The sequence below is a fragment of the Odocoileus virginianus genome, chromosome 3 (assembly GCF_023699985.2).
Source record: "Odocoileus virginianus isolate 20LAN1187 ecotype Illinois chromosome 3, Ovbor_1.2, whole genome shotgun sequence".
Lineage (NCBI taxonomy): Eukaryota > Metazoa > Chordata > Mammalia > Artiodactyla > Cervidae > Odocoileus > Odocoileus virginianus.
In genome coordinates, this window is record NC_069676.1 from 3,208,611 (window position 1) to 3,222,616 (window position 14,006).

Genomic DNA, 14,006 nt, shown 5'->3' on the forward strand with positions numbered 1-14,006 from the left:
GGGGTCGTGAGGGGTGAGGAAGGTGCAAGGTGAGAGATGTGGTGAGTCTCTGGGCGAAGAGAGGGAGGGCAGGGCGCATGGGAGGGGGAGGCTTAAGGAGGACTGAAGCGGGATTCTGAGGAGGAAGGGACGTGACGGGTTAAAGTGGAACGGATTGAAAGGGGGCTTATGGAACTAAGCAGTTGAGGGATGGATTTTAGGAGCTCGTCCTGAGGTGAGAGGGATGGGTTTAAGGAGTTTGTGGATGGAGAGGTTTATGGTGAAAAGTGGTTTCAAGGGTTATGGAATATAAGGGGGAAGAGTTTTGGAGATGAGGGGTGTAAGGGCTGAGAGGTGGGTACACACAGGATTCGTGAATAATGGACAACTGAATGAATCAGTGGTGTTTATGAAGATGGGAAATTGGGGAGGGGGTCGGTAATGGAGAATGAGTTGTGGGAAATAAGACTGGGTAATGAAGAGATGGTGTCATTTGATTTGGAAATGATCCAGTAAAAAGGTTAGTGTGGAAGCTGAGTGGAGACAGAGGATCCCCGCCCCCTTTTTTAATTAATCTGGCAAATATTTGCTAGATACTATGTATGGGGCACAGAGCTGGGTGCTGACATAGTCACTGTTCTCAAGCTAATGGTGTGAGAGAAAATAACAACAAAAATAAGTTGTGAGAAAAACTGTAAGTAAAGGGATGGAAAGCTGTGGGAAGCCAGGTGGAGAGGGCACAGCACCTTCAGAAGCCCCAGGGTGGGAAACGGCAGGAAGAAAGCACAGCTGAGGACTGAGAGTCCCCAGTGGAGTGGAGAGAGTCTGGAACTAGGATCACATGGGGATGACAAGCCTCGGGAAGGAGTCTGGGTTTTATTTCAGGTGTAGTGGGAAAATCACAGTGGCTTTTATGTCTCGCCTCCACTTAGCACTTGTCAGCCAGCCAGGACTGGTAGAATGTGCTTCTCGAGGCAGCCCATTGTGTTTGGGGTCTGCTTGAATTATTAGAAAGGAGCAAAGCACTGAATGATAGCCTTTTGGAAGATGAGGTCTTGTTGAGTGGGGCCTATGTGGGGTAAAGGATGGTCCCTGTGGATGGGACCAGGGTCTGGAGGTGTGAATTGTACGGTGCCTAGAACCTTCCAGGGAGGACAGGTTACAAAGCCAGGTGAACAGTAGCCCCAGAAACAGAGAAGGCAATTAAAAGGTGGCTGTGGCAGGCCTTCTTCACACTTTCTTTCCTCCTCTTCTTATAACATGTCAGTTCTTTCCACAGTTTCAAGGCCTGTATCTGGAAAGTTAAGAGCGTCACATATACATACTTCCACCCCCACCCGCACTGGAGCAGTGTGCTAGGCGTACAGAAACCAGGATGGCTAAGAGGTTCTCTTATAATAAGCTCATTCAGAAGTAAGGTATGGGGGAGACTAACTTATAAACAGTCATCATAATAGCAGTGTGCTGAATAGAGGTGATTCCTGGCACAAAGAGCTGGGCCGGGAGAGGGTGCCCTTCTGTGATGCCCTGTCTGCTAAGCCAGTCTGAGAGCAAGGGCATTGTTGTACTTCCCTTTGTATTCCCAGGGCTGTGCACAATACCTGGCACCTAGTATTCAGTCAGGTTTTGTGGCACTTAGATTCTGGATTTGTTGGAGCTGGGAGAAGGGAAAATGGGCTCTTCACACCCAGGAACCACAGAAGCAGTGTTTTCAGTGTTGGCCAAGTTAGCTGTGTTCCTTCTGTTCTAGGCCTGGAGCTGCTTAAGCAGCTTGAACTCCGCTCAGACGTGGCCTTCCTCAGGCATGTGGCAGCCCAGCACAGCCCGAGGCTGCTGCTTTTCCCTTGTCAATCTCAACTCCCTTAGGTAGGCTTTAGAATGGAATGCAGTCAGTCACTACTTGCTGTTCTCAAAGAGAGTCCTTTTTCTTTGAAGGCTAAGAAGCTGAAAAGGGAGGGTATGGTACTTGCTCTCCCACCCCGGAGCTGTTAAGTAGCTGATTCCTGTTTCCTTTTGGAGGTAGAAAGAGCCCTGGGGTTTCTACTTTGAGACTTTGGGGAGCTTCACATCTGCTCTACTTCTTGTGTAGCCTCTAGATGAATGCAGGGCCCTAAAAGTCCCCCAAGTCCAGACACCAGTCTTTAGTCCTCTAGTGGGCGGGCTACTTACTCCGCTTTGGAGAAAACACAGCTTGGGTGGGTCTGTTCCTGGAAAGGAATGGCTCCTGGCTCCAGTATTCTTGTCTAGAGAATTCTGTTGACAGAAGAGCCTGGCGGGTTGAAGTCCATGGGGCTGCGAAGAGTCGGACCTGACTGAGCGACTGACACTTTAACTTTTCATTCCTTATAGTAAACCCAGCAGCCAGGTAGGTTATCAACCTGCGCAGGGGAGTAAACTGTGTCTTCCCTGATTGGCCAACTGGGTGAGACCTTTCTGAGTCTTTTTGACCCTGCGCTGTCTCTGTGCCCTGCCAACCCCTTCATGGCCCCTGGAATCCATTTAGCTCAACTGGCTGGCAAGAAAGAATTTTTCATCTCAGATTTGAGGCCCTCTCAACCTGCTTTGTCCATGCGTGCGTGTTCAGTTGCTAAGTCATACCTGACTCTTTGCACCCCCATGGACTGTATCCTGCCAGGCTTCTCTGTCTGTGGGATTTTCCAGGCAAAATCATTAGAATGCATTGACATTTCCTTCTCCAGGGGATCTTCCTGACCCCCAGATCAAACTCAGTTGTCCTGCACTGGCAGTCGGGTTCTTTACCACTGAGCCAACCAGAGAAACCCACTTCATCACCATTAAATGTGTTTAAAGAAGGAAAGCACACTGTCCTCCTTAAGCCTGGATTTTTCTTACACCTTTCTCTGTTATTAGGAAGGCAGCTCCGGTGTAACTCACTTTGTCATTACAGCTTCAGCTTGATGGAGTCTTGGAATAGTGAACTGTGTATTGTTCTTCCTTCCGGCTACCCAGATAGTAGATGGACACTGGGGACCTTGGAATGCACCGTCTTAGTTGAAATTCAGCCCTCATCAGCTGGAGACTTCCTGTGTGAGGGATAACCAGTTTCCTTGAATGATCTTCTGACTTTCTTGGGTGATACCTTGAGCTTTTCCTGGAGAAGGGACAGTTTTACAGTTTCTGATTTGGACCTTTCACTGACCATGTTCTCATTCATTTCTTATATGGAACCAAGAAGGCAGAAATTTTTCTCTCATTTGCCAAAGATTTTCTGAGTATATTCACTCTATCACGTATAGCCTTATTTTGTATAATAGTACATTTTACATTTTGAAGTTTACATAGATTTTTTTCATTTACTTCTTTTAAATACCTCTATGAATACCTTTGAAACCCTTTATGAAGGGTTTATGACATTGCCAGACTCGGGTTGAAGGCTCCTCTGTCAGGACTGTCAGGCTCTAAAGTTCTTCCTTCCTCCCAGAGTTCTTAACCAGTGTTTGAATCATGGGCCCCTTTGAAAATCCGGTGCAATCTCTGGGCCCCCCACCCCGCTACCATGGCCCCAAACAGTGTGCTTGTATACCACACCTTTGAGAATCCTCAGGCTTCAGGTGCCCTGGGGTCTGAAAGCTGCCACTCATCAAAGGCTGGTGGACTTACTTTTGTCCAGCAGTGAGATTCCTAAGAAGTCAGGGTGAAAACTCTGGACCTGGGAAAACTGAGGGGTGAGTTTTGGAAATTTAATTTAAAAAGGGGCCACACTCACCCTCTGCGATGGCCCACATTCTGTCTGTGGAGTGTGGTCTCTCTGAATCTAAATAAACCTACTTCTTACCTATCACTTTGTCTCTCACTGAATTCTTTCTGCGATGAGACATCAAGAACCTGAGCAAAAATAGTCTATAAAAACTAACCACGCCAAATTTCACCACTCACCCTCTGTGGTGGTCCACACTCTGTCTGTAGAGTGTACTTCTCTCTGAATCTAAATAAATCCACTTCTTACCTTTAAAAAAATAAAAAGGGATGCAGAGTGGTCAGCAGTGTCACCCTGGAGACCTAGGCTTTAGGCCTGATGTTCTAGGAGAAGCAGCTAAATAGGACTGGCCTTCAAGTCATTTTGCGTGTTGGAAGGATAGATGGATTGTGCTGCCAGATTGGCAGATTTGGCTGTTGTGGTCACTTCTTGACCATTCGCTTGCAAGGAAATGCAGGTACTTGCTACACTGTCCGATGTGATAGCCCCTTGCCGTAAATTAAATTAAAATGCGTTAAAATTGAGTACTTCCTCAGCATCCCGTGGTTAAGACTCTGCACTTCTATTTCAGGGGGCACAGATTCAGTCCCTGGTTGAGGAACTAAGATCCCACATGCCACGCAGAGCAGCAAAAAAATAATAATAATTAAAAATAATAAAATGCATTAAAAGTAAAAATTAAAACTGAATTAAACATTCAGTTCCTCCGCCACACTAGCTATATCTCAAGTGCTCAGTAGCCACATGTGGCTAATAGCTACTATATTAATGAAGGTAAAAAACATTTCCATCACTGAAGAAATTTCCAGACAGTTGGGCTTTAGAGCAATGTTTCTCTCAGCTGGACCTGCAGCAGATCTCTGTAGAAATCCTATTGCATTGCAGATTCTGTTGTACCAGGTCCCAGTGGGGCCAAAGAGTCCACATTTCTAACCATCTCCCAGGGTGCTGATCCCTGACCACCCTTGGAGAGGTTGGACCCTCAAGAGTAGGGATGGAAAAAAAAGAGTAGGGATGAGAATGTGTTGCTTACTTCAGTTTTCATGGATCATTTTAGCCTGTTTTTGTTGTTCAGTCACTAAGTTGTGTCCGACTCTTTGCGACCCCGTGGGCTGCAGCATCCCAGGCTTCTCTGTTCCTTCACCATCTCCCAGAGTGCTCAAATTCATATTCGTTGAGTCAGTGATGCCATCCTACCATCTCATCCTCTGTCGTCCCCTTTTCCTGCCTTCATCTTTCCCAGCATCAGGGTCTTTTCCAATGAGTTGGGTCTTCACATCAGGTGACTAAAGTACTGGAGCGTCAGCTTCAGCAACAGTCCTTCCAATGAATATTCAGGGTTGATTTCCTTCGGGATTGACTGGTTTGATCTCCTTGAGTGGATGGTTAATCTGACAAATGGAAATCACTTTTGAGCCAAAATTGTGTGTGGGCATAAGGAATTTAAAATTAACCACAAGGGTCACATATTAGCATTGTTTTGCCTACTTAATATAAAAAGAAAATTAGAAATGAACTGAATAAAAATCAAAAAATAGTTTATTGTTTTCCCCTCTAGATGATACTTTTGATCTGGGGGCTTGGGGCCCTCTTGTTTTAGGGCCTGTTTAATTTCCAGTCCAAGGAAATCAGGTTTTAGAGGTTCCAGGCATTGTTTCTAATAGTTCCTATACATAGTCTATAAAACCATAGCTCAAATTCGTGTTAGTTTGTAGAATTTGATGGCAGCCCACTCCAGTGTTCTTGCCTGGAGAATCCCAGGGACAGGGGAGCCTGGTGGGCTGCCGTCTATGGGGTCGCATAGAGTCGGACATGACTGAAGCGATTTAGCAGCAGCAGCAAATGACCAATGGGGAGTAGTACTAAGGTTTTTAGGGTAAAAAAGCTTTATATATAATAAATAAAAATATGATGAAGAGGGACTCCTAGTGGTCCAGTGGCTAAGATTCTGTGCTCACAATGCAGGGGGCCCAGTTTCGATCCCTGGCTAGGGAACTAGATCCTACATGCTGCAACTAAAAGACCCTGCATACTGCAATTAAGACCTGATGTAGCCAAATAATAAATTCATTAAATAAATAAAAAATTTTTAAAGGGATTACAATGCAACAGATGAGATTATATGATAAAAAACCATCCCTGTTATACGTGTTAGGAGCTAGCTATGTGGCATATAGAGTGGTGTACCTGAAACTAAAAAGGTTATATTTAGAGGTTGGCTTTTAGGCAACATAATGGACACTTCAATTAGGACCTTCATAACTTTCCTTAGGCAGAAACGATTTTTAATTTGATTTTTACTTATATGACTTGTAAGATATTTTCCACTGGTCAAAATTTGCATGACTTTCTTAATTCCTCCAGTATTTCTGCAGATTTTACTTATAATATGGATTAAGTTCTGAATATTAAAAGGTGATGATGACATAAATTTGACTGTTCTTAGAACTTACTTAGATGGCGAGGCATGTACTGACGAGTGAATGGTGTGCCCCTTGTCTCGGCACCTCTGGGATACTAAATATGGGAACACAGACCATTAGAAGTAAGCACATTAATGCTTTTCAGAGAGCATTCAGCCTTTGAGCCCACCCATCAAAGAATGCAAGGAGTCAGAAGAGGAATTTATGGTTTGTAATTTCCTAAAGCCAGATAGCATTAGCAAGAGAGGATCTATTAGTCCAAACCCGGGAAGTAAAATTTCAGCGCTGAAATTTTCTTTTTCGTCACCCTTAAGGAGGTTCTGTAAATATGAGTCGACTTGGTGACTGGCAGTCTGTGTCCTTAGCCTGCTTGCAGGTTTTAGCTCTGCTCCTAGCTTAACACACTTAGCTTGACTTGGTCTAGTGCCAAAGGAAAGTCTTGCTGTCCTTGGTGTACTTTTCCCAAGAGTTGGACTTTGCTGGTTTTAAAATGATTTTCTGAAGCTGTCTAGGATCACATCAAAATCCCTTTGGAAGTGGTTTTATCAGTAAGTAAAGCAATATGTGAATGTTTCAGAAAAGTTTCATAAATGAGCAGGTTTCAGTCATTTAAGTGAAAGTATGAACTTCCTGGTGACTCAGACAGTAAAGAATCCACCTGCAATGCAGGAGACCTGGGTCCTATCCCTGGGTTGGGAAGATCCCCTGGAGGAGGGCATGGCAACCCACTCCAGTATTCTTGCCTGGAGAATCCCACGGACAGAGGAGCCTGGCAAGCTTCAGTCCGTGGGGTCGCAAAGAGTCGGACACGACTGAGCGACTAAGCACAGCACAGCACCCAGCACCTCTCAGAATACAGTGGTCGATGATGATGACGACAGCCATAATTTCTGTCTCTCATTTAAATCTCCCAAAAACCCTAGGAAGTGGGTGCTTTCACTGAGCTTCTAGAAGAGGAACTGAACCTGAGTAAGAACTTGCCTGAGGTCAGATGACTAGGGTGTGGCTGGTTGGAGATTTGGCCTTACTCTCTTGAACTCTGGTGCTGACCTGCTGTCCTCCCTGCTTCTCCCAGTGCCCCACGGGCTCCCTAGAGCATGACATCACTCAGAGGAGCTTGGAGCTGATCCAGTACTGGGGAAGATTAGAAAGCTGGACTGGAGCATCAGAAGCTGTTTTTAAAGTTCATTGTTACGAATTTAATCTCAACTGTTCAGTAACCTTTCCTTTTGCGCCAGCTTCTGGGGATAGAGCAGTGAGTCCCAGTAGTTCACAGTTCAGGAGAGGCAGACACTGCAGAGTGCAGTGCAGAGGCGACCAGAGAGGGTGATGAGGACTCGATCAGCCAGGGCAAGAGACACTACCTGTCAGCAAGATGAGAGCCCGTGAACTGTGCACCCTGGGACACCAGAGTCCAGCTGAAGTCAGGCCGGGTGTCAGAAGCATCCCCCGAGGAGATGACTGTGGCCTGGATGAGAGGCTCTGCCTAGGCTAAGGAGGCAACAGTATTCCAGGCTGGGGCAAGCGTGTGTGCAAGGAAGGCATGGAACATATGGTTCAGTCAGACCTGAGTGGCGGGCACGGCCTTCTAGGTGGGGACTCAGTGGGGTGACTGCCTGTCTTCTCTGCTGTCCAGGAGAGCATGAATTCCTTGCCAAGCCCCAAGCAAGGAATGAGCATGAAGTTTATTCTGTTCCCTGTATAAGTACTTCTTGAAGTACTCCAGCCTTTCTAAGGTGTTAGTCCTGGATCAGAAGAAAGTTGAGTAGTCATTGGCTCTTCTCTACCATCCATTCTTCAGAAATGTCTTGAGACACTCACTTCTCTTGCAGATTGAGCCTTCCGGTGGTTTAAGTGCTCTTGCTCTTAGTTTTTATTAAAGCAACTTTCTTCTTTATTCATCACTTTCTCCTGCCCAAATCTAGTGTTTCCCCCACCTCCCCACTTTGGCCATGTCATGAGGCTTGCAAGATCTTAGTTCCCCAATCAGGGATTGAACCCAGGCCCCAGCAGTGAAAGCGCCAATGTCCTAACCACTGAACCTCTAGGGAATTCTCCAAATGTGGTGTGTTCCAGCCAGACATTTTTGATTGTCTCTCTCATCATGCAGTGTTATTAAACCCCTTAATATGTTCTCATCATTCCTCGAGTGGATGAGTGCCCACCAGAAGATCAGCCCTATAACAGAGACCAAGCAGGAGGGGCTCCCAACCGAGCCCTGTGCGCCTTTGGCTTCTCCTCTCTTCTTTGACCGAGGAAGTTAGCAGTTCTCACCCTAGCTTTTGATTCTCCACTTGCCCTACTTCAGTCTAGAGATGTCAGAGCGCTGCCACTTTTCATTTCTCCTCTATTAGTTTGACATCTCTAGCCTCTACCTTGCCTTCAGTCAAATTCAACAAATCTTTGCTCAGTTATTGTGCCAAGTGTGGTGCTGGCCTGGACATTCTAAAATGTGTAAGTTGAGGCCTTCATCATGCCCAGGCCAGGCCTAGTAAGCACTGTCGATAGAATAGAGGAGGGAGTAATGAATCCAGGCTGGGATAGGCCAACCCATTGGAGTCTTGGACTTGACAGAAAGGTAGGACTGCCCCAAGACCCCTGGAGAAGGGAACGGCTACCCACCCCAGTATTCTGGCCTGGAGAATTCCATGGGCTGTATAGTCCATGGGGTTGCAAAGAGTCGGATACAACTGAGCGACTTTCACTTTCACTTTTCACTTTCAAGACCAGAGGAGGGAGCAGGTCAGAGAGATGCTGGTGAAGAGCCTCAAATACCTTGCTGAGGGGGTTGAGTTTATTGGAGCAGATAGTGAGTAGCCACTTCACCTTGTGCTCGGAGAGATTCTCATCTCTCCGTGGTTTTGAGTGAGAAATTGTCAATCGTGACCAGTCCATGGGCAAATTAGGAAATAAGAACATTGAAATGAGTTTTATGCAGTCTCAAACTTATTCTATGTAAAGGCTGTTCTTTCATTCAAGTCCTACAGAGTTTTTCCTGTGTTGTATTAATAATCTTCCTTGTTTCCCAGTGCCAAAGCTAGGTCCTGGTTCAAGGCTTCATTTTGCTAAAATTGCTGTAATGATTTCCATGGTTGAACTTGGGTATCAGAACATATTCTCAATTCCCATTTACTTAGCCTTTTTTGTTTCACTGTGTGTAAGTTTGTTTTTTGAATGACTGTGCAAATGATTGATGACACCTACTATAGTTTGATTCTTCCTAGTTTACTAAGAAGTTTATTTTAAAATGCCAGGGGCATCTGTCTCCTGGGCTGCATTCCCTTCTGGAGTTTGGCACCCTCTGTGAATTTCTAGGTTTTCCATCAAGGTTTTATTTCCTCAGGGTAGGGACCATGTCTTCTAGTTGTTGTTCTTCACCTCGGTCTGTCTCCAGGAGGTACATATTATTTGTCAGCTAAAACAGTTCTTCAGAAACGAAAATAATTAAGGGGATTTGATTCCATCTTTTGTTGAGATATTTGATCATTGTTGCTCTCAGGGAAGTTTTTTCAAGAAGTATCCTATTCTAAGGGATAAGGTCTCTGGATATATCTCTAAGTCAAATTTCTCAATAATTTAAAATGAGACCTTGTTCAGAAAATAAGTCAGAGAGAAAAAGATAGGTAGTGTGTCTGCACTTATATGTGGAATCTGAAATATAAAGCAAGTGGATAAATAGAGCAGAAACAGACTCACGGAGAACAAACTATTGGTTTCCAGGGGGAAGAAGGCCGGGGGAGAGGCTGAATACGTGAAGCGGGTTAAAAGGTGCAAAGTAGTAGCTACGAAATAAGTAAGTTATAGGAATGTATGCATAGCATAGGGAATATAGACAGTATGTTATAGTAACTTTGTTTTGAGTATAAGCTATAAAAATGTTGAATTACTATGGGGTACGCCCCAGTCTGGGCTTCCTAGCGGCTCAGTGGTAAAGAACCCACCTGCAAAGCAGGAGCCTCAGGAGACCTGGGTTTGATCCCTGGGTTGGGAAGATCCCCTGGAGAAGGGAATGGCAACCCGCTACCAGTATTCTTGCCTGGAGAATCCCATGGACAGAGGAGCCTGTGGGCTACAGTTCATAGCGTCGCAAAGAGCTGCATACCACTGAAGTGATTTAGCATGCACACACACCCAAAACTAATGTAGCATTGTAAGTCAACTATACTTTAACAAAAAATTAGTCAACAACTACCCCAAAAATAAATAAAATTAAACAATACTTCATTCAGAAAAGCAGGTCATTCCATAATTTGGAAAAGTAAATAATAGGTAAAATTAGAAGCTATAGTAGTTGGTAGAAGCCAGGATGTGATTTATCTTCTATTCGTTCCCACAGTCCTTTCTCCTTATACAGTGACCACTATATAGTGGTGCCTCAATGTTTGTCCTGTAAATATTGAATAAGTAGGTTTGGAGGGTGGTAAGGCTGAATGCTTTCATTTTCTGGCATGATTCTATGTGATAATAGTTTTGTTACAGATTGGTTTTAAAAGGATATTCACAGATTTGTTTTTTAATTTAGTTTATCTTCAGAAGTTTATTTAAAGGATTTATCATTTCTCATTCATTGGAATTTTACTTCTTCATATATATTAACATTTTGTTTTGTTTTAATGCAGACACTTGGTTGGGCAGAACATATCATGTACTTGCTAGAGGTGCCAACACAGACGTTATTTTTCTGCCCACAGTCCCTATTCACCACCTTACTATCTGGTCAGTTATCTGTTGCTATGTAACAAATTGCCACAAACCTAATGGCTTAAAATAACATACCTTTGTGATCTCAGTTTCCATGGGCAGGAATCTGGGCACATATGAGCTGGGTCGTCTGCTCAGGGTCTCGCAAGGCATCAGCCAAGGTGTTGGCTGGTCTGTGTTCCTATCTGAAGCTCTGGGTCCTCTTCCAGTCTCATAGGGTTGTTGGCAGAACTGTTCCTTGCAGTTATAGGATGGAGGTTCTTATTTTCTTGCTAGCTGTCAGATGGGATCTGCTCTCAACTCTCAGAGACTCCCTCGAGTTCCGAGTTATAGCCCTCTCACAACATAGCAGCTGGCTTCAAGGTTACATTCCCCAGTCTACTAAACTGGAGTAATACATAACGTAACATAACCGCAGGCTAGACTGTATCATCACCACTGCTGCCGTGCAAGTCACAGAATCTGCCCAAAGTCAAGGAGAGAAGATTACACTCAGTGGGGGTCACCTTAGGGTATGTCCCTCGCAGAAAATAATTCATCCTTTTTGGTGATGCTGTGAATTCCCTGGTCTGTCATACTTTATGAAATCATTAATGGTTTGCTGTCAGCTGATCACCTCTAGGCCAGGAACATGCTGGAAGGTTAGACATTTGTTTACTTTTCATAATAAACCACAAAAAACATTCTGTTAAATCATTTTGTGTTCATTCAAAGGTGCCTTTATAATGTATCTTAAGTAAGATGTTTTATAAGCAGGAAACTGACCTGGGAATAAACTTTCCTAGAATCCCCTTTGAGAAGCAAAGCAGCCAACTTTATTCTCTTTTCTCTTTCCTTGTATTTTTAGAATTACACCACAAGCTCTAACCAGAGTCCATTTTTATGATGATAATAACTGCTTCTATGGAAGGAAAACATTTTGGCATAATAATCCTATGTGATCAACTACTGTACACTGTGTACAAAAGACTAACATTCGGGTTCAGCTTTACAGAACACCGAATCTCATCACCCATTAACATTCTCATATTTGGCTTCAGAGATGTATATCTTAGTTCTGCACCCCAACCCTAACCTTTTGAAAGGCGTCTCGCAGGGCACATGGTGAATTTGGAAAGTATTTGAAAATGAGGACATTCTTTGGATCAACATTATAGTGAGTTATGGCCTTCCTCATGGTGTTAATCACATTTGGCTTCCATGATGAAGTTACTGGTTTTCAGGTACATTATGTGTCCTTGGCAGCACCTTTTAATAATGGATGCTTGGATGACAGCATTATAGGATTTAAAATCACAAATGCTTTTAAACGTTTAAAGCAGCAGCAAACGTTAAAGTAATGGCATGTTGTTGCTGCTCAGTCACTCAGTCGTGTCCAACTCTTTGTGACACCATTTACTGCAGACCTCCCTGTCCTTCACTGTCTCCCGAGGTGTGCTCAAACTCATGTCCATCGAGTCGGTGATGCCACCCAGCCGTCTCATCCTCTGTCGTCCCCTTCTCCTACCTTCAGTCTTTCCCAGCATCAGGGTCTTTTCCAATGAGTAGACTCTTCGCATCAGGTGGCTAAAGTATTGGAGCTTCAGCTTCAACATCAGTCCTTCCAATGAATATTCAGGATTGATTTCCCTTAGGATTGACTGGTTTGATCACCTTGCAGTCCAAGGGACTCTCAAGAGTCTTCTCCAGCACCACAGTTCAAGAGCATCAATTCTTTGGTGTGCAGCCTTCTTTATGGTCCAACTCTCACGTCCATACATGACCCCTGGAAAAACCATAGCTTTGACTAATATGGACATTTGTCAGCAAAGTAATGTCCCTGGTTTTTAATATGCTGTCTCGGTTTATCATAGTTTTTCTTCCAAGGAGCAAGCGTCTTTTAATTTCATGGCTGCAGTCACAATCTGCAGTGATTTTGGAGCCCCAAAAAATAAAGTCCGTCACTGTTCCATTGTTGCCCCATCTATTTGCCATGAAGTGATGGGACCAGATGCCATGATCTTAGTTTTCTGAATGTTGAGTTTTCAGCCAGCTTTTTTATTCTCCTCTTTCGCCTTCATCAAGAGGCTCTTTAGTTCCTCTTTGCTTTCTGCCATAAGGGTAGTGTCATCTACATATCTGAAGTTATTGATATTTCTCCCATCCCCTTCTCCTCTTCAGATTGGCAGTCTTGATTCCAGCCTTATGCATCATCCAGCTGGGAATTTCGCATGGTGTACTCTACACGTAAGTTAAATAAGCAGGTTGACAATATACAACCTTGATGTACTCCTTTCCCAATTTTGAGCCAGTCTGTTGTTCCATGTCTAGTTCTAACTGTTGCTTCTTGACCTGCGTACAGGTTTCACAGGAGGCAAGTAAGATGGTCTGGTATTCCCACCTCTTTAAGAATTTTCCAGTTTTTTGTGACCCACACAGTCAAAAGCTTTAGTGTAGTCAATGAAGCAGAAGTAGATGTTTTTCTGGAATTCTTTCTCTTTTTCTATGATCCAGTGAATGTTGGCAATTTGATCTCTGGTTCCTCATCCTTTTCTAAACCCAACTTCTACATCTGGAACTTCTCAGTTCATGTACTGTTGAAGCCTAGCTACAAACAATCAAATTGGTATGCTGACTTCTCGCATATATATACACCCTTGAGATTACAGGTGTCCTCACTCTCTCTCTTGTGTTATCACATTCCCTCCCTAGACTGGCTCTTGGGCATACAGACATGTGCTAGTGTCTCCCGTCTTTAAAAGCAAACAAAGAAGCCAACACCGCCCTGGACTCCCCTCTCTGCGGCTTGTACCTGGGATCTGGGTGTTTGTGGCTGTGCTGAGTCTTCACTGCCTCTCATGAGCTCTCCACTGTGGCGTGGCGGCTTTCCTCTAGCTGCAGGGCCTGGGGTCTAGCCGTGGGGTGCAGGCTCTAGAGCACATTGGCCCAGCAGTTGCTCTGTGCTTTGTCCCGAGGCGTGTGCGAGTTGTGTGTTGACCAGGGATTAAACCCAAGTCCCCCGCATCGGAAGACAGATTCTTAACCACTGGACCACCAGGGAAATCCCTAGGATTTGTTTTTAATCAGGTATAATAAGATGAAAGACAGAGACAACTTCCAAAGAAGAGTTTATCACTTAAAATTCCTGAGAGAAGGCAGTGCACGCCATGCAGGCCACATGGGGAAGCGCCACGTGGGCAGAAGTG

General features: G+C 44.5%; 1 protein-coding gene across 5 annotated transcripts in view; it reads left to right on the forward strand.

Annotated features, from left to right (window-relative positions):
* PBX4 (PBX homeobox 4) overlaps positions 1–14,006 on the forward strand; it is a 53,515-nt gene that overhangs the window by 3,163 nt on the left and 36,346 nt on the right. The window contains exons 1-2 of one of the 5 annotated variants that reach the window (XM_070461138.1): positions 46–214; positions 12,982–13,047. The exons of 2 other annotated variants lie outside the window; for them this stretch is intronic. Coding sequence is in view for 1 of the 3 variants with exons in the window: in XM_070461130.1 (XP_070317231.1) it covers positions 12,982–13,047 (66 nt within the window). In the remaining 2 variants the exon portion in view is untranslated. Of the gene's footprint in view, positions 1–45; positions 215–12,981; positions 13,048–14,006 lie in introns of those variants that run through there. 2 more of the 5 variants (XM_070461130.1, XM_070461143.1) reach the window with 2 other exon arrangements.